The following is a 21,542-nucleotide window of genomic DNA, read 5'->3' as shown; positions in this document are numbered from 1 at the left end:
GCCTCAAGGGTTCAGGTTCGATCCTCATACCTTCCTACCGAAACATTTTTTTTTATTTTAACCCCCCCCCCCCCGGAGTTTTCACACACACACCTCCAAACACCTGGGCAACGCCGGGTACCCTTCGCTAGTCTATATATATAAAAGCGAAAATGTATGTGTCTGTGTGTTCGCTTTTTGTGTATGTCTTCAAAAAGCTATTTCCAGCGGATTCTAGAGGCCGCCGCTCATTTTTAAAACTTTTTATATCACGTTTAAATGATAATATCTATGACTTAACAACGGTGGTCGCCTCTCTATTTAATTTGCCCAATTTTGAAACGTTAATTATTCGACATTTTCGGATCTGCACGTGTTGCATTCGTTTTTCGGTATAAAAGAAAAAAGCGAAACTTGATTCGAAATACTGGCCCACGGCCAGTGAAAGCTATTTAACATTTGGTCAAAGTCGGCTTTGTCATATCAAACGGTTGCTTTCATTTCGAGACAAGACATTCCCCCTAATAAACAGGGAGCTGTTTTTTTCCAAAGTTAGTTAAAAACAAACAAACCTGTTTATTGACCTCATTAAAAACTGTCCCGCAGAAAATGTTAACTGCTGAATAGCTATCGCGTACCATCGCTGCATGTGCATTAAGCTTTTTCGTATAAAAAAAACAGACTCGCGTTAAATAAAACACTGTCCCGCACTCAAATTACGTTCACGTTAATAACTCGTCAAAAACGGGCAGGTGTTTTTTTGTTTTTTTCCACACTTTACTATTTTTGCATGTCAAGGCTTCGTTTTATTATGTTTGTTTTTTTAACAACCAACAATTTTTCTTTTTATTTACCCAAAACCACACACACTTCCAAACACCCGGGCAACGCCGGATACCCCCTCGCTAGTCTATATATATATATATATATATATATATATATATATATATATAAAAGCGAAAATGTATGTTCGCTTATTGTGTATGTCCAAGAAAGGCTTTTTTCAGAGAAGCGGTCGGTCGCCTAACAACTTAAAACTTTTTATATCACATGTAAATCGTAATATCTCGCAGTTAACAACGGAGCTCGCCTGTCTGTTTAATTTGCTCGACTTCGGGAACATAAATATTCAACAGTTTTCGCTCGCCGCATGTAGGTTAGGCCTTTTCCTATAATCTTTCCCCCTACCCCCAACGTCTTGGGGGGGGGAAGCATTCCCGCACTAAATGAAATGCTACCCCGCAGTCAAAAGTTGGCCTCATTAAGTCATTAAAACGTGCACCTGCCAAATCCAAGTAATTAAATAAATTCAAACGTGTTTCCGTTAGCATCTCGCGGTGGCCCAATGGTTAAAACCGTTGTACTCTTTTTTTTTTTTTTTTTTTTTTTTTTTTTTCCACACTTTAATTTCCAACTTTGCCTCAAGGGTTCGGGTTCGATCCTCATACTTACCTGTCAAAACGTTTTTTATTTTAACCCCCCCCCCCCGGAGTTTTGATTTACCCAAAACCACACACACCTCCAAACACCCGGGCAACGCCGGGTACCCCTCGCTAGTATTTAATAAAATGAAACATGTAAAACACAAAAAACAACTTTTTTTCAAACTAATTTAATTACGAAATTAAATACACAGAAATGAATGTTGGTTTCTTATTAAAGTTAGTCGTTGAATCCTTTGGTAATAATTAAAAAACAAAAAACAAACTGATTTGCTTTGATATTCTAAAATGTAAAAGAAATTTGGGAGCATTTAGACTCTCAAAAAAGTCCTTTAAACTACACTTAAAACATGTATACAATCCTTATGTATTGAAGGCTTGAAACGGAATTTTATAAATAATTAAACCAACATTACCTTAATCAGTAAAGTTTATAACAATTTGATTCAATTAATAATTTAATGACCAATTGATACTCGAATTATTAAATTTTAAGTAAAAAATCATTCTCTAATTTTTTTAATATGAAATTTTATTGTTTTGAAATGAGATATTATTTCTTTAAATTAACATGTATTTTTTTTTTTTTTTTTTTTTTTAAAGATATGAAAAAATAATTCAATTAAAGAATATAGTTAAAAAACAAAAAAAAGTGAAATGAAAATAAAATACTCCAGAACAGTGCCGGGAGGGGGGTGGCAGTGTAATAGATATGGAAGTTATTTGGTATAGTTTTTATACGCATAAATTTTATCCCCCCCTCCCCAGCCCTTGAGCCCTGGAGGGGTATAGGCCATCCACAACTTTTTGGAGATGTTTTTGTAGAGAGGAGTTCTTTTTACAGGGTGAAAGTGCTAGCCACACGCCCAACCTTCCCAGAAGGTACATACAGCGTCTAGCCTTCCAAAATGGTCACCCATCTGGTACTGGCCAGGCTCAACATTGCTTAACTTTGGTGATCTGGCGAGAACCGGTGTGTCAACGTGATTGTGTCGTATAAATTGTATGCTTAGTATCCTAAATTTGAGTTCTTCCAGGGTTACTATATTACTTTTGCTAATGTCCTTCAAGCTATAGATTAATTAGTAGGGTACACTAGACTCTCAAGCCTTGGTTGTACAACTAGTCCAGAAGGAAAATTGTAATTTTCACTAACACCCTTGGAGAAGATTTTAATCTAATGTACTTTTCAAAATAAATAATTAGTGCATATATATATATATATATATATATATATATATGTTGGGGTGCTTTAGGGAGTGTGGTATCATCCCTTAGTTGCCATTGATCGCAGGTCCATTCTGATTTGGAGTGGTGTCACTGTCATAGTCTTATATATCTGTTATGGGTTGAACTACATAATTTTTAAAACTGTAGTGAAGTACATTATCCTAGTGCTAATAATATGGTACAACAAAACAAATAAAAATTTCCTAGTCAAAAACAAAGTTTGATATGTCAACTTAAATGTCATTGAGGTTTAACTTAAAAAACACAACCTAGTTTAACAGAAAGCAAAAACTAACACATTACTTTTATAGTTAGGAGCGAATAATTTCCCTTGATAAGTATAAGAATATTTTTATTTTTTTGTTGTTACACCTGGTAAATGCTTGAAGTTTTTCATTTATTTAAAAAAAAAAAAAAAAGTAAAAATAAAAATGGTAACAAGAAATATGTAATAAGATTTTATGAATATACATTTTAAAAATAACATTAAATGACAACAAATATTTTTTTATTTATTTGTTTTTTTTTGTTTTTTTTGTCAAACTTTCTGAGAAATTTCTTTTTTGTGTACCTTCATCGAAGAATAAGTCTTGAGAAACTGGCTTGGGTTATGTATTACATTGCAGTAATATGCAATATAGTTTAGTTTATATGAGAACAGACACAGGCAAGCAGTCAGGCTAAATGAGGATCTACTGAGCCCTGTGAAGAAAAGGAAAATGAAGTCATGTGACATCGTCATCAGGTTTTGCAAATACAATCTTGCAAGAAACTGTACAGCGTGAAAAAAAAAAAAAAAAAAAAAAAAAAAATTGTCATACCAAGAAAGAGATGGGAGGACAACGTTCAAGAGTAAACAGTTGACACTGAGCAACACTCTCAGAAAAGCAGAAAATCAGGAAGGATGGAGAAAGCTGGTTGCCAGGTCATCTTTGATGCCCAGACAACCATCCAGATTATGCAAACAAGATGAGATGAATAGGTACGGTTCAGCTGGTTAATAATTTACATGGTTTGTCCTTGCTAGTGAGTTGTGACTCTGTGGGGATAAAGTGATTCATTAGTTTGATCCTGAGATGTAGAAAAAAATTAAAAATTTGGAATTTCAGTTGCTGAGAAATAGTTTTTTTTTTTTTTTTTTTTTTTTTTTTTTTTCAACCAAATCAACTTGTATAAATTAAAGGCGCTTAAACCCTCTGTAGGTATGAATCAACCAGTTCTCTGCTTTTCAGTGGAATTTGGCATGTTTTTATTCAGAAAAGACAGTTTTCTGCTGAAATTGCTTGAAACTTCCATGAATGATAATTTTTCCCCTTTCTTTCTTTTTTTTTAAATGAGAAAAATGATTCATGACAAATCGTTAGATTCTTACTTCCCTATTCTTTCGTCACTATTTGGCAGTATTTCTTGTTCTCTCTTCCATTATCTCGCTTTATATTTCTTTCTCTTCTGTTTTTTTTCTCTTTTTCTGTTTTTTCTCTTTCTCTCTCCATCTTGTCTTTCCATACCATTCTTTCTCCTCTTATGACTATTCTCTCTGAAAACTGAAAATGTAAATTTTTGTTATCTATATATATAAAAGCGAAAATGTGTATGTATGTTCGCTTTTTGTGTATGTCCAAGAAAGGCTTTTTTTCCGAGAAGCGGTCGGTCGGCTCACAACTTAAAACTTTTTATATCACATATAAATCATATCTACGAGTTAACAACGGAGGTCGCCTGTCTATTTAATTTGCTCGACTTCGAAAAGATAAATATTCAAGATTTTTCGCTTGCCACACGTGGATTAGGCTTTTTCGTAAAATAAAACGGCACTAATTCTGGCGGTATTTTTCCGGTCGCGATCGCCGGAAATGTCCCAAAACAATCAGATTTGATCAATGTGGAAATATTTTCCTTATATCAGACAATTTGGACAATCCCCTTTTTATGGGGAGCTGGTCCCCCCCTCCCTCCAACATCTTGGTAAAATAAAAATAAAAAAAGCGTTCCCGCAGTAAATGAAATACTACCCCGCAGTCAAAGTTGACCTCATTAAGTCATTAAAATGTGCACCTGCCAATTCTAAATAGTTAAATAAATTCAAATGTGTTTCTGTTAGTATTTTGCGGTGGCCCAATGGTTAACATCGCACGTTTTTTTTTTTTTTTTTTTTTTTTCTTCCACACTTTAATTTCAAACTTTGCCTCAAGGGTTCGGGTTCGATCCTCATACTTACCTACCAAAACTTTTTTTTTATTCCCCCCCCCCCGGAGTTTTGATTCACAAAACCACACACACCTCCAAACACCCGGGTAACGCCGGGTATCCCCCCACTAGTCTATAATATAAATCTACCTGTCTGTTTAAATGTATATATGTATGCATGCAGGTACGTATGTGTGCCTAAACCTAGTGGTCAAGGTCTGGTGTGGACGTATGTTAAAAGCACACAGATGTCTTAGCGTCTTTCTGTGCTTCTCCCAGACAAATCAACCCCACGTGCACGTTGTGACCACTGCCATGCAAACAGGGCTCTGATGAACGGCGAATGTCCTGCGCCGTATAACTGGACCTCCACTGCCTTGTGGGCCAAGGTTATTTAACCAAAGTCTAAGGGTGAGGTAACCCTGACAGAAACCTCCAGAGGAGCTTAGACCCTGTAAGCTGCGGCATATATGACCCACCGGCGTGTGGAATATGCTCTGGTGCCCAGCAGTTCCAGTGATGGATCAAATGGCATGGTGGGTGGAGAGGGCTCTATAAGCCGTAGTGAAGGCAACCTCCCTAGGAGAAGGAAAACTCTGATATAAAACCTGCGATGACTGCTGCATCCAATGATGTTGACTTGCTCTTCTTTTTGGATCAATGTGGCAGTTGTTTAGAGAGTGGGATTGTCTCGGTGCAAAGTCTTTCCCCATGCACAGGCATTGCTCGATATAAATTAGATACACTTTTTACCATCTCGTGTATCTTTATAGCAAAAAAGGCTGGCTGTAGCCTAAAACGGCAAAACATTTCTGCCATCATGTCTGCCTAAAACTTTCGACAGCGACAACGGATTTTTGCGAGATCAGTATCATTTTAAAGCTCGACCCTTCGGATGACAAATATTGAAAAATTGGCTAAAAACGTTAATTCCTTCACTCTCAACTGGGCAATTTTCTACAGGGAGAAGTCGCTTTTTTCGCCAATATTTCCAAAAGTCCTCCCCTCTTTTCGATTGACTAGCCTTTATTTAAACATTCGTCACTTCCTGTTTGGCAATGGATGCAACCGCAAAGACGTCATGTTATTTTTTTTGTGTTCTTTTCCTCTTTCATGGTACGGGTTCGAGTCTGCCTACCTACTACCATATTTTTTTTTTTTTTTTTTTTTTTGCTCAACACACCTCCAAACACCTGGGCAACGCCGGGCACCCAGTCTAGTCTAACAGATCTTCAAACGGTTTATGATGGGAGTAGGAGAAATAACTTTTTGTTTCATAAAAAAAATAAAAAAAAATGACTTCCGGTGTCCTTTCTCACACATGCGGCACACTCAGTATATTTCTTAGTTTTGAATTTTGTTTGCTGAAACTGAAATTATTTAGGAAAAACAATTGTTTCTACTCTCAACACGTACACACAGGGGATCGTGGCAATTTGGATTATGAATTTCACATCGCTTTCACATTTTTTGCTATCGGTCGCTTTCATCTCTTGCATAAACAACTCTTAGCTAAGGAAAGATGTATATCATAGTGAGTAAAACATATTTTTAGTTAAAATTACTGCTGTTCTTCGGTTGGTTAATTTGATCATGTGAGGTGGAAAAATGATTCAATGTGGAAAAAAAAGGGGGGGGCATAAAAATAAGTTGAGTAAAAGTGGAGTTTCTTTTGGTTGTCTTCTGATGCTGTTTGTCTTGTTTGATATCCTTTTTGGAATTTAGAACTAAACTGACTGGAGTATATTGTTCCCATTCCCCCATTTCATGCCATGCCAAACATTTTTTCACAAATTACTTAATCACTTTTTTTACTTAATATCATTTTTATTTTTAGATTTTAATTTTATTTCTGTCTTAGAAAAAAAAGTTATAGCAAATGGTTGTAAAAAAAAAAAAAAAAAGTTTTAGGAAAATAACTGATTTTTCATATTTAATTATTTAAACATGTTAAATTTGACAACAAAATTGACTAAATTCATGTTAAATAAAGAATAAGAAAATTCAATCCTTATTTTTATACTTTTTAAAAAGTATTACTGGTTTACCTACCCATTGTTACCCGGTATATAGTGAAATCATTTTCGTTTTTAATTTTTGTTGTTTGCACATTTTAAAACTTAAGATAACTCCTGTTATATAATTCTATGTTAAGGAGTTATGCACCTTGCTGATTTTTATTTTTAGATAATTATTTAAAAATGTTTCATATTAGTGGTTTTGAATGAGATTGATTAGTTTAGAAGTCAATTTCTAAAAGTTATCCAACACACGTTAAATCGACGTTAAACCAAGCATCATGATGACTAATTACGTTATAACATTTCTAATAACATGCTACAGCATTTAAATAAAAATTAGTTTGTCAGAAGCAAAGTTTAAATTGTTAACTTAAATACTATTTGGGATTGACTTTGGAAATCCGACAGGAAAGCTTTGTTAGATTGCCAATTGCAAATGAATAAAAGGAATCTGTTTTAAATTTGTAATCTTGTCTATGATTCTGCCACTTGTCAGAAACAAAGTTTAAAATGTTGGTTTAAATGCTATTTGGGCCTGACTTTAGAAATCTGACAGGATAATTTTATGTTAGATTGCAAATCGCAAAAAATTAAACCTCTTGGATAATTTAGTTTTAAAGTTGACAAAAATTGAAAAACCCAGCTTAGATTGGTACGTCATCTAGTAAACTTATCAGATTACCTGATTATGCAATTCAGTGAACTACGTCACTTTCAACAAAAGCTTTCTTTTTTCATGTCATCTTTCTCCTCCATGCTGCCACTGGTTAACCATAAGTTAGTCTGGACCTGATTTCTCAAGGGCATTTTTGTTAAGTACTGAACCATGAAGGCGTTATTTTATTGCTGGCCGTGGCTGAATTTTTGCTATTTATTTGAGAAGTTGAATTGCCTGCGCCATTTGCAATTTTTTTTATCATTTATTTAACAGACCATAAAGAATTTTGACCCTGGGTTGGGATGGAGAAGCCTTTTGTCTTCATGTTAGGTTTCATGTTTAAGGTACTTTTAGGTCATAGCAATCCTTTTTTTTCTTTCTTTTTTTTGAAAATTTCTTTTTATCTTCAGTAAATATGTTATAAAACCCACAACCTCTTCAAAGTATATAAAATAAATTTGCTCATAAAATTTTCACATGCATCCAGTTTGAGTGAAATTGTAGAAATAGTTTTCTTTGATTTCTGCGACTTTTTTTAAATTCAATTTATTTGGCTCAAAAATCAAACAACTGTGCTTCAATGCCATGTAAAGAAAGGGTGATAAAAATTTACAGAAAAGTGGACACATTAGTTCAGCGAATTGTTGCATTGCTGTTGCATTTATTTCTTCACTTGGAAGTTTATTCCAAGAGCCAGGGATTCTGATTGCGAAAGCAGCCTTCCTTTTGGTTTAATTGAAATTGGCAGTGGAAAAGTTTCATATGTCTGTGTAATCCTCTTTCTGGTGCAGGAGTGAATAAAAGGTCTCAACGTATATCAATGCCCATTGAGGAGATTGTAGACAAATATCAGATCTCTGTGTAATAGTCGGCGCTCAAGGGAGGAATGGTTTAGCTTTTTGAGATGATTATCATAGGGCAGATCCAATAGAGCCTGACTCTTTTTTTAAGTAGCCAGTCTTTGAACTCTGGATATCACATATTAGGTATGTGGAAGAGATCTGGATATCATACTCTAACAGTGGTCTGAAGAGGGAAGCATAAAGAGGAAGAAATATTGTTTTAAACATTCTTGAATGATGTTGGAATCTTGTTGGAACTGGTTTTTGATTTTGTTATGAAATTGTTGCTCTTGGAGTTGTTGCGGTTTAGTTGAAATTTCTTTTTTCTGTGTAGGAAATTGTTGCTGCTTTTATTTTTGTTGTTGTTATGCAAGTTTGACTTCTGCATAGAACTTGCAAAAATTGTGCCTAGTTTGTATGAAGTCCTTTGTGTTAATCACAGCCATTTACTAACCTGCAATATTGAGAACAACTATTTGTTAGCCTGCAAGATTGCAGGTGTGTACACCTGACACTAAGAAAACCAAGGTTCTGCATGGAAAATATGAGGTTTATCCCAGAACCCACAAAGGAATAGCACATAAGCAACATTGTCACTCTCAACCCATTGATTTAGGTTTCCACGCTGGACATGTCTTTTTTTTTTTTTTAACGACATGCAGAGGAAGACCAGATTCCAATTCCTCAAGAATTTTCACCTGAGCTGTTAACTTGGTAGTAGCTTTGATACTATTATGTTACTGCTTCTACCATCGTGGTTGGACTTTAGGGGGATGGTGTTGGAATTAAAGTTGTTGGAATATTTTTGGTTGCTATTGTTAAGGATTTTTTTTTTAGTTGTTCCTGTAGTGTTGCTTGAATTGTTGTCTTTGGGATGCTTCAGGCTGTTATAGAAATTGTTTTATTGTTTTTGTAAATTTTGTAAGTTTTCTAGCTGCCACTTTAACACAATTTTAGAATTCTTTAATCTTATGAACTGATTTCAAATCCTTGGATGACGTAACAAAAAACAAACAAACAAAAAAAACAACAAGCAAACAAAAAAAACAATAAATCCAGTAATTTTTCGTTTTTAAATGTTACAACTGTTTTTATCACTGTTAAAATAACTGTTTGCTAATAGTATTTTTATCACTGTTAAAATAACTGTGTTTATAGCTAATAGTATTTTTTAGTCCTGAAAAAAGTGTACCCTTAAAATAAAAAGGATAGAAACTGGAATAATGTAAACCTTTTTAGTATTATGTTTTTGAATAATTTAGATGAGGATTGATAATTCATATTTTTTGGACTGTTGTACTCCTTTTGAGTTTTTATTTTTTAATTTTTTATGTAACCACTTAACATTTTTCAGGTGTATCATGCCATACTCGAGAATAGTAGATAAAGTATTTCATAAAATTCAATTGTAGGTTACGCTCTTCTGGAGGTTGAAGGTTCAATCCTCAGTGCAGCCGACACTAAAATACAATTGTGAATTACTTAAAACTTCTACCTAGTTATAGCTGACAGAACAAGAGCATACTACCTCTGGGGATTAAACAAATCATTTTGTTTGAAATTCCATGTAGATTTCCCGGCTCAACAGAAAGATTCTAGAGTTCTGACAAGATACACCTGAAGGTCAGAGATTACATTGACTGAAACATTGTGCAAATAGCACTTAAAATAATAATGATCCAAATGATACCTTTTAACGGTTTTTACACACAAAAATTCAGGACAGTCATGCATGTTCATTTATGTCAGGAAGTGATTTTCAAATATTTCTATCTTCCTCTCTTTGTTGAGAGGGTAAGAGACTGACCAAGAAATAATACCAAAATATTTACTTCTAGAGAAAAGGGAATTTTAAAGTGAGACAAAACAGGAAGGAAGAAAAATTTTGCTTTAACAAAACATTTGATCGACAACCTCTTGCTAAATTTATTCTGTTACTAGAGTAAAACTGACCCTTTGGAAAATTCTAAGGTTAACTTAAATTTTGTGGCACCAGACTTTAACTCCGCTGTGGGATGAGTGAGGTAGTCCATAACAGAAGCTTATCATAATTTGAGCAATCATTGTAAAACTTCTGACTGAACAAACTTAAACATTTTTTAGGCCCATAACTTAAGGAATGTAATTTCTAGTTTCACACTTTTCACTTATAGAAACATGTATTTGACTGTATTAGTTGGATTGTTCAGACTACTGTTCTCATTTGGTTGTTATTCTCACAATTTTTTGGCAGATGTAACCTCCGAACTTCTGAAGGTCGGAGGTTGCCTCTTCAGGTGAATAAGGTCGGAGGTTGCCTCTTCAGGTGAATAAGGTCGGAGGTTGCCTCTTCAGGTGAATAAGGTCGGAGGTTGCCTCTTCAGGTGAATAAGGTCGGAGGTTGCCTCTTCAGGTGAATAAGGTCGGAGGTTGCCTCTTCAGGTGAATAAGGTCGGAGGTTGCCTCTTCAGGTGAATAAGGTCGGAGGTTGCCTCTTCAGGTGAATAAGGTCGGAGGTTGCCTCTTCAGGTGAATAAGGTCGGAGGTTGCCTCTTCAGGTGAATAAGGTCGGAGGTTACATCAGTTAAAAAAATTGTGAGAATAATAACCAAGATGAGAACAGTAGTCCGAACAATTATCAATCCTCATCTCAAAAATTCAGAAACATGTATTTGTACTGATTTAAAAGTATTTTATGATCTTGAATTTATGAAAGGATACAAGAGTGTCTTAGTATTATAAACCCCTTCCGCAACAAGTACCTCCAGGTATCTCTCCCCACCACATGTGTTCTACCACTCTTTTTTTTTTTTTTTTTTTTTTTTTCTTTTGCCACTGTGAATTATTTTGCTGGTTGTTTAAGGCCACTACGTGAAGATTGTTTGAAACCATAAAATGAACGCGGTTAACTTGCCCTCAGATAAAATAAAGGCTTTCTTTGTTAGGTTTTTGAAAATAGTCCGGAGTCGAGGGTGGCAGTGGCGTTAAAAATATAAAAACTGTTATGTACAAGCTGTATTATTTAATGTGAAATAAAACCAGCTTGTCTAATGCAAGTTTGGAAGCAGTTTAGTAAATGGAATTTATTTTATGCACCCTTCACTTCACTGGATGTCTCTGTACGAACACAGCCCAAACAATCAATAACGTATATACATAATCAGATTTAACCTTTGTTGTTCACAACAATAATGACAACAATAACAACAACAACAACAACAACAACAATAACAATAATAATAACAATAACAATAGTAGCAAATACACTGAACTAACCTGAAAGCTGAAAAAGATATGGAACATAAAGTCGAGTTAACACGAATAATCTAATCGTAGGAACTCTAGGAACAATCCCAAGGAACTTTGAAAAAAAAAAAAAAAAAAATGGGAGAAATTGGAATCTGGGGTAGAGGGGGGCTAATATAATGGATTGCAATAATAAAAACAGCTGCAATATTAAGGAAAACCCTTGACTGCAGAGACTAATACATATGAGCTACAAATGCCAACTGGCTATATAGAAACTGCAATAGAAGTGAACAAAAGATAGAGGACCAGCACATGAAACCAAGAAAACTGAAAATGTATAATCGTATGTTAACTCCCAGTTCCGACTGCAAAAAAAAAAAAAATAGTTGAAGAGAATAGAAAGACTGAAACAAGAAAACACTAACCAGACCTCCACTGGCTGAAGAGAATAGGGACCTTGAGGATTATTGCTACCCAAATTCTAGATCATTGCAAGTGAGAAGTCAATGGTAAACAGCTGTTGCGATGATGCAAAGGTTAGCAAAAGAAGTGGAGAGTACTGGAAATCTGGGGAGACTTGTCATTCAGACTTCAGGGAACGCGGGTGGTTGTGGTCAGTAAGCAATCTCTGATGATGACCTGTGTGAGAACTCCTAGTGAGTAATAATAGTAATAAAAGACATCTACTTTTACACTAAATGACATTGAGCACCTTAATTCCACTAACCTGAAATCCATCTTTCCTAGCCTGGTACTTTTTTTCATTTTTATGATTCAACTCACCATATTTAGTTATATAGATAACTAAGACTCTGTCTAAACTAATATACTGCTGGGTACGTCCTTGTACTACATGTAGTGATGAGGTTCCAGTTTTGGAGCTTTTGCAAATATGGCGAAACTCCTTAATTATAATTACTTCCGGAATCTGACCACAAATTAGCCATATATCTGTTAAGGTCGGATTTATGAATTAAATAGTATCTATTGATTTCAGACTATTAAGAAAATATAACCATACTAAACAAAAATAACCTATAAAATTTGAAAATAATAAAAAAAACTTAATTTTTTCTTTTAATTTTTTTTTTAACCAAAATGACTGAATTCGATATAAATTGATCGAAAAAAACAAAAAAAGAGGATCTATTATAAAATAAGCCAAACAGTGCCATGACAGTCTTCAGTGGCAAATGACATAAGTATTCTGAGAGAAAGAGTGGAGGGGGATAAAGTCGAAACAGGAGAAAAGTAATTCACACATTTAATGTTGTTGATATATGAAAAAAATAAATAACAAAAAAAAAAAGAGCGTTTTATATCAGTTTAGAGAGAGATAGTGAACAGAAATAATTTTTGAATTTATATTATTTTTTAAAAATATTAACTGTTTTTGTTAATTCATTTTTTCCTGAGTCAAACAATCTAAACCAAGCTCAATGAATAACTCAAGGGGTTACATTTACGGTTACACCAATATCTGAAGACGTGCCAAACATTACCATCATCATGGCACATAAAAAGAAAAAAAAAATAGATAAACCTCTGGATTTTCCTTGTAAGAGTGATTTTATTAATAAAGTCCCAGTTTTTATTAGAACGATAAACATCCGCCAATTGGATACTGCAAGACTTCTTTCCAGCTGACTACAACATGGCCGTCTTCAAGTCTAACGTAAACAAATACTTTTGGAAAATCAAGTACTCTTAAATAATATTCTGCCCATTTCATCCACTGTGTCAAACCCTCTTATGATAGTAACCATTGTCAAACGAACCCTTTTCCTTGAATGTACCCCACCCTTAAGCGATAACCCACCAGGGGGAAAAAAAATTAAAGCGATAAAAAGAAAAAAATTTCTTGGCCTTACTGGATTCCAAGACAAGAAGTCATTTAGTCGAGTTTGTGGGAGTGGACGGAGTATAATTTTGGGGAAACCATGGACAAAAGATAAGTGGACAGTGGGCATCTTGTAATTTTATTACCAGAGAAGAAGGCTCATTTACTTTGAGTAAATTAACCTCAGTAAGAGGTTGATTTACCTGAACGACTGGAGTCCTACAGGACCAGAAACTGTGTGCACCATGCTCAGAGAATACACTTTGATCCTTGATAAAACTGAAATGGTTGATATTCCACAAAGGCAACCGAAACAAAACAAGTATAAATTAGCCAACAAGAACTATGAACAAAACTAAATGAAATTTTGAAAGTAGAACACATGTGAAGTGGGTCACTGGTACTTTTGGAAACGGTGAAGATCAAAGGTTATGGAGGTTGAAAATTATTCCATTTCTAATTAGACACTTTTTAGATTCCTTGTTTGTTCTTGTGTGATAATTCTGGTGGGAGTGGACCCTCTTTTAACTGTGTGAGACTGGGAAATATTGTTTAATCTTGTTGACATTTATTTACCTTTGCATATAAGTTGATAAGGAAAGCGAACTGGGGGGGGGCAGCTGAGATAACGATGAAAAGAGAAAGACATTTGTCTATTATGGTCCTCGGCATCTTCCTTTATTAAGCCTCTTCTAAATTTTACATTTTAAGAGAAAAGTCATTTCACAAAACCTACAATGCTAGCTATCCTTTCACACACCTATTTGGTTGTGGTTATCATCTTCATATTTGCTTTAATGTCCGTTTTACATACTGACATCTGTTGGACGACTTTATGAAATTGATTTTCAAAGTAATCTAACGATGGCCGAGTTTTTATTTTTCCTTATTTCTTTCAAGTCTATTTTTATAATTTCCTCATGTGTTTTCCTTGACCTTGTCCTGTGAATTAAACCTAAACTGTTCAACATTTATTAACCCCCCAAAACTCTCACCTATTCTTTCAACCTTAACCACCAAAGTCTTGGCACATGCTAACATCCACTTTACCATCGTTAAACATGCATTGCAAACATATAATTAAAATATACTCTCATCTTTGATTTTTTTTTTTTTTTTTTTTTTTTTTTCTGACTAATTCAGAAAATGGCGGGAAGTATCAATTGGAGCTTAATTACTCTTTTGTTTTTGTTAACCTATATAACAATTGTGACCATTTATATCTTTTGCTTTATAGGCAAACACCTGATTGGTTTTGCTGTTTATTGATTTTTGATCAATGTTTGTTCACTAGACTGTAACACATTGAATGATATGCAATCAAAATGAAACAATTTATATAAAATAATACAAGTCAAGATCCAACATTTAAAGTTATGCCAGATTTTCAAAGAACTAAAATAGCATTTAATTTATCCTGAAAGTCTAGCTCTCACAAATAATTACTTGAATTTCATATTCCTCTAATCTATCTGGTTTATATTTCATAAATTTAAATGATGCAATCTGAACATTATAAAAATCCATATTATAATGGCGATTTTGTGTCTGACACAAACAAAAATACATTTCAAGTATAATTTCGGAAGTCAAAAATTAGAAGAAATATACAAGTGTATTCCTGGTAAAATGGAGTGGGTTCAGGGCTAGAATTTATTTCACAGTGCTCAGTCATTCAAAACTCTGGTTCCTCCAATCTTGACACGAAAGTGTGTACAGTTGCCCTCTGTTTTCAGCAAGAAGGAATGGTAGAACGTGTGATACATATTGCAGTAGCTAGAGCATGTGGAAACCTTATGAACCTGTCTTGTTACGAATATTGTATTTTTAATATTTCTTTTATTTTTCTAGGCAAGAAAAAGGTACAGTTTTTGTCAGGAAATGACGGCAATGAATGGGTGTGGGTCATGGGACACCATCCAGATGACATTCCCATAGAAGAAATTCTCGAAAGAGAAGCCATAGAGAAAGCAATGAAACAAGCTGAAAAAGAAGCAGAGGAATTACGGTAAAAAATAATCCTTTTTTAATTTTACAATTCAAACAATTCTTTTGTCTCTATCTTAGGAAAATAAAGTTATCAAAAATTTTCCAGACGAATCCTCCAGAGACCCTGGATTCTGAAAGCACTGTCTATTGTAACCATTTTATGTGGTAAAAGTAAGCATAGCCAATCTGAAAAGCTGCATTAAAAAATCATGTCGGAAAAGTAATTATTGAGTTTAAAAACAGGCTTTTCTGAGTTTTAAGTGGAGTTTTGAGTTGTTTATCAAGGTTGTGAAGAAAGAACTTAGTCTTACTCATAAGAATATTTGAAGTTTAATTTGTGAATTAACTGATTATTACTGAATACTGGAAGACTTTAAAATAAGGAGTTAGAATTGAGATTTTTTTAGAATACTAGGAGTCAGTTGGAAACTGTCAGACCGCCATACGCACCAAGTGGGTACTCATGCACTTATTGATCCGTGCTGAAATAATGTTATTATTTAAAAAGCCATTCTTAACATGGGGAGGGAAGAGTGTTTTGTACCTATTATGTACTTTAACCTTACAATTGAATAAAAAAACAAAACTTTAATTAAACTTGGAAATACGATTAAAATTGCGGATCAGTAAGTGCATTAGCACCACCAAGTCCTAGTGGCTATGCATGCTCCGGACTTCTAAGATTTTCAAAATGCTGGATGTTTTTAATCTTAATAGGGTTAAAAGTAGAATACTAGTTTTAGTTAATCTTAGTGCAAAAAGTATTATAAAAAATAAGTGAGCTTTATTAAACAGAACTCAACATTTTATATAGTGAAACACAGAAAGTAATCCGTGAAGAGGAAGAGGGGAAAAAGGTTGAGTACAAGAGAAGGCAGAAATGTGAGGAAGAGTGGAAGACTAGTAAAGATGAGCCAGAGATATGTGGGGGAGTGGGTGGAAAGGGAAACAAAATGGTGATTGGAAATGTTAGGAAAATAAAAGAAAAATAAGGTTGAAATAAAATGAATATATAGAAAAAAAAATAAAGGTTGAAATAAAATGAATATATAGAAAAATAATAAAGGTTGAAATAAAATGAATATATAGAAAAATAATAAAGGTTGAAATAAAATGAATATATAGAAAAAAAATAAAGATTGAAATAAAATGAATAAACAGAAAAAATTTTAAAGGTTGAAATAAAATGAATATATAGAAAAAAATAAAGGTTGAAATAAAATGAATATATAGAAAAAAAATAAAGGTTGAAATAAAATGAATATATAGAAAAAAAATAAAGGTTGAAATAAAATGAATATATAGAAAAATAATAAAGGTTGAAATAAAATGAATATATAGAAAAAAAATAAAGATTGAAATAAAATGAATATATAGAAAAATAATAAAGGTTGAAATAAAATGAATATATAGTGAATATATAGAAAAATAATAAAGGTTGAAATAAAATGAATATATAGAAAAATAATAAAGGTTGAAATAAAATGAATATATAGAAAAATAATAAAGGTTGAAATAAAATGAATAAACAGAAAAAATAAAGGTTGAAATAAAATGAATATATAGAAAAAAAATAAAGGTTGAAATAAAATGAATATATAGAAAAATAATAAAGGTTGAAATAAAATGAATATATAGAAAAAAATAAAGGTTGAAATAAAATGAATATATAGAAAAAAAATAAAGGTTGAAATAAAATGAATATATAGAAAAATAATAAAGGTTGAAATAAAATGAATATATAGAAAAATAATAAAGGTTGAAATAAAATGAATATATAGAAAAAAAATAAAGATTGAAATAAAATGAATAAACAGAAAAAATAATAAAGGTTGAAATAAAATGAATATATAGAAAAAAAATAAAGGTTGAAATAAAATGAATATATAGAAAAAAAATAAAGGTTGAAATAAAATGAATATATAGAAAAAAAATAAAGGTTGAAATAAAATGAATATATAGAAAAATAATAAAGGTTGAAATAAAATGAATATATAGAAAAATAATAAAGGTTGAAATAAAATGAATATATAGAAAAATAATAAAGGTTGAAATAAAATGAATATATAGAAAAAAAATAAAGGTTGAAATAAAATGAATATATAGAAAAATAATAAAGGTTGAAATAAAATGAATATATAGAAAAATAATAAAGGTTGAAATAAAATGAATAAACAGAAAAAATAAAGGTTGAAATAAAATGAATATATAGAAAAATAATAAAGGTTGAAATAAAATGAATATATAGAAAAATAATAAAGGTTGAAATAAAATGAATATATAGAAAAAAAATAAAGGTTGAAATAAAATAATAAAGGTTGAAATAAAATGAATATATAGAAAAAAAATAAAGATTGAAATAAAATGAATAAACAGAAAAAATAATAAAGGTTGAAATAAAATGAATATATAGAAAAAAAAATAAAGGTTGAAATAAAATGAATATATAGAAAAAAAATAAAGGTTGAAATAAAATGAATATATAGAAAAAAAATAAAGGTTGAAATAAAATGAATATATAGAAAAATAATAAAGGTTGAAATAAAATGAATATATAGAAAAATAATAAAGGTTGAAATAAAATGAATATATAGAAAAATAATAAAGTTTGAAATAAAATGAATATATAGAAAAATAATAAAGGTTGAAATAAAATGAATATATAGAAAAATAATAAAGGTTGAAATAAAATGAATATATAGAAAAATAAAGGTTGAAATAAAATGAATATATAGAAAAATAAAGGTTGAAATAAAATGAATATATAGAAAAAAAGGTTGAAATAAAATGAATATATAAAAAATAATAAAGGTTGAAATAAAATGAATATATAGAAAAAATAATAAAGGTTGAAATAAAATAAATATATAGAAAAATAATAAAGGTTGAAATAAAATAAATATATAGAAAAATAATAAAGGTTGAAATAAAATAAATATATAGAAAAATAATAAAGGTTGAAATAAAATGAATATATAGAAAAATAATAAAGGTTGAAATAAAATGAATATATAGAAAAATAATAAAGGTTGAAATAAAATGAATATATAGAAAAATAATAAAGGTTGAAATAAAATGAATATATAGAAAAAAAATAAAGGTTGAAATAAAATGAATATATAGAAAAAAAATAAAGGTTGAAATAAAATGAATATATAGAAAAAAATACAGGTTGAAATAAAATGAATATGTATGATGGTTAGATTCCAGTTGAAATCCTCTATTATTGTATTTTAGAAAAAATTATTTTCGAAAAGGATTCTTTTTGCTATGGTGTCAGATGTTTCAAAATCTTGGCCTTGTGTAAAAAATTATTCTTGGATTATTAAATCGGACAAGATTTGATGAGGCATCATAATTTTATGTTGTATTTTATCTTTTGTGTATTGATGCCTCCGTTCAGTCTCAAGAGACAATAGATTCCCCTTGTAAGGATAGCTGAACATGTAATTGTGAGGCAAGGGTTGCATAATCCCAACCACACTTCTCTTGAATTGGCACTGCTTGATTCTAGTTGCAATGAGAAGTGCTAGATGACTGGAAACAATACCAAGATAAGTAGAGAAAATATAAAGCACCTGGAATTCCCAAATAGACACCCATTTTAGTACTGACCAGGCTCAATGTTGCTTAACGTCGTTGATCTAACGGGAACTGGTGTATCAATTTAAATTATGCCGTATCAACAAGGTAATTATTGGAAACCATATTTGTAACAAGTGAGTTTATGATTTCCATTGCAGATTAAATCAACATTTTAGATGCTGCCAAGTATTTTTATAAGATTGTTATATATTCACTGCAGCTGATCATCAAATGGTGTTTTTTAGTCTATATAATTTCTAGAATTCAACTTTTTCATTGTCTTGATTTATACACTTGGTAGCGTAATGAAAACACCCACAGCTGGTTCTAAAAATATTTTATTTATTCAAAATTTCTGAATCACAGTTTTGACATTAGTGATGGTGTGTTGGATGGGGTTGTTGTGTTCTTGTAGTGGAGAAAAAGTGTCACTTTACTTGGCTGTTGTGGTTACACTCTCTCTCTCTCTCCATTGTCTGCACAACTATTTTATTGGCCCAGATGACGTTAACATTCCAATGTGCATTGTCTTGAAATGTGGGTCAATCTCGTTGACCCAATATTTGGGGATTCTACATCCCACATTTTGACCTCTTTGACATCATCTCATCTATGCTTCTGACCAACTTTTCTTTTAACGATTATCCAACAAGAGGCTTTATTCATTGATCCGTCAATTTTTAGGTCTCGGTTATTCTTTTTAAATATGTAACTCTTATACATTATCCATTTATTTATCTACTTATATATATACATATAGTCTTGGAAGTTTTTTTTAACCTTGAAAACTATATAAAAAAATAAATTTTGACTGTAAGTGCTACCTTAGCTTTTTTTCTAGCTATTCTTTTAAGAATGGCATCAAGCTTTGGTGTTCTTGCTGAAATAGCAACTCTTCTGACTTTGGCTATAAGATTACTGGAATAATACTCTTTAAGAGCATCGTTCACTGCAAGTTGGTATGTATGAACACAACAATGCAGCTGATCATCAATTCTTCAATTGGCAAATATTATATTGAGGAATTTCTTGCCATGTCTGATGCAATAATGCTAAAAGTTCAAGCTTAGAAGATGGCTTCTTTTTCTTTTTGCAAAGGTTTCAGTTTAATATGCCGCAAAGGTTTTCAATTGGGTTCATATCCAGGGACTGACTTGGCCATGGAAGTTTATTGATCATATTTTTGCTAAACCAATGTTGTGTCACCCGAGCAGAATGACAAGGAGCTCCTGTCTTCCATAAATAGGGAGTTAACTTTGTTCATTTTACCACTTGAGAATATTAGTAGGCGTCCTTCATGTAATATTGAAACATATTTAGCAGAATTAATGTTTCCTTCACACTCCACCAGGTCTGAGTGACCAGCACTCCAAATTGCACCCCATAACCGAGAAGCCCCCATGTTTCAGTAACTGCATTCGTTAAGGGAAACTCTTTTATATCTGTCGGGAAATAATGCAGATCATGAATCCTCGGAGAAAATTACATTGGTCCAAAAGGTCATAGGTCTCTCCACCATTTCGTGAGCCCAATCTTTTCTCCATTTGATATTGGCAGGACAAAGAGGGTTCCTTCTCTCAGCTCTACCATAGTAGCCCAGCTTGTGAAGATACCTGACAGCTGTTTGGGGACTGACATCAGCTTATGTTTCAATATCAGAAGCTTTACACCAAGGATCCTCTTCAACATTTCTTTTTGCAAGATGTAAGGTTCTTTCAGAGGACCCGGGGCGAACTGGATGAGATTTTGTGCACTCTTTGTCCTCTCTTGTGAATTGTATGATCACTATTAACATTAGAAAGGGGGTATTGAAAGATTTTCTGCTATTTTGCATTGACTAAGACCATCTTCATGTTCATCAACAATTCGTCCTCGCAGAAATTCTGATAGATCTGATGCTCCTTTGGTTCATGGCATGCTTCACTGTTGGATGCAATTTTAATGAGATACCCAAGTTATTTCAGCACTATTCTTATTAATCTTAGGAAAAATATTTATCTTGGTGTCTATTCTTTTCTTTCATGTCTGTGTACTTGTTTATTTGTGGTGATTGACTCACATGTGTAATAGACTGGCCTGGTTATCAATGTTGGAGGTTTTTGAATTGTAGGAAATTATACTCTTATGAATTGATGAACAAAAAACTTTTTCTTGGATGAGAAAGACAACAAAAATGGAACATGGATGTTCTCTATAAAATAAGGTATTCAGTTTTGTCAGTTTATTAATCTTTCTGATCAGTCTGAAATAGCGTTTTTTCTCAGTCTGTCAGGCTTAAGCTTGAAATAGTATTCCTGTCGGTCTGTCCGGTTGTCAGTCAATCCGTCTGTCATTCATAATTAACAGTTCCATCACAAAATATGCGAATTGAATAGATGTCTCACAAGTAAAAACATTCTCGTTTTACTTGTTTTTCTAGGAAAAAGCAGGAAGACGAACTGAAGAAAAAAATGTCAGAAGAAAAGAAAAAATTAGAAAAAGAACGCCTGGAAAGAGAAGCAGAACGAAAGTAAGTATGAATTGGTTGAATAGATTGAACAC

General features: G+C 32.3%; 1 protein-coding gene across 11 annotated transcripts in view; it reads left to right on the top strand.

Annotated features, from left to right (window-relative positions):
- Window positions 1-21,542, top strand: part of LOC145243923 (SH2 domain-containing protein 4B-like) — a 186,212-nt gene that overhangs the window by 137,476 nt on the left and 27,194 nt on the right. For all 11 annotated transcript variants that reach the window (XM_080107040.1, XM_080107037.1, XM_080107039.1 and 8 more), the window contains 2 exons: window positions 15,279-15,435; window positions 21,421-21,510. In XM_080107040.1, the coding sequence (XP_079963166.1) occupies window positions 15,279-15,435; window positions 21,421-21,510 (247 nt within the window). The remainder of the gene's footprint in view (window positions 1-15,278; window positions 15,436-21,420; window positions 21,511-21,542) is intronic.

Source organism: Euprymna scolopes, chromosome 22, assembly GCF_053919585.1.
Source record: "Euprymna scolopes isolate OS-2025 chromosome 22, ASM5391958v1, whole genome shotgun sequence".
NCBI lineage: Eukaryota > Metazoa > Mollusca > Cephalopoda > Sepiida > Sepiolidae > Euprymna > Euprymna scolopes.
Note: the sequence above shows the minus strand (reverse complement) of the source record. Positions and strands in the feature narration are given on the sequence as shown.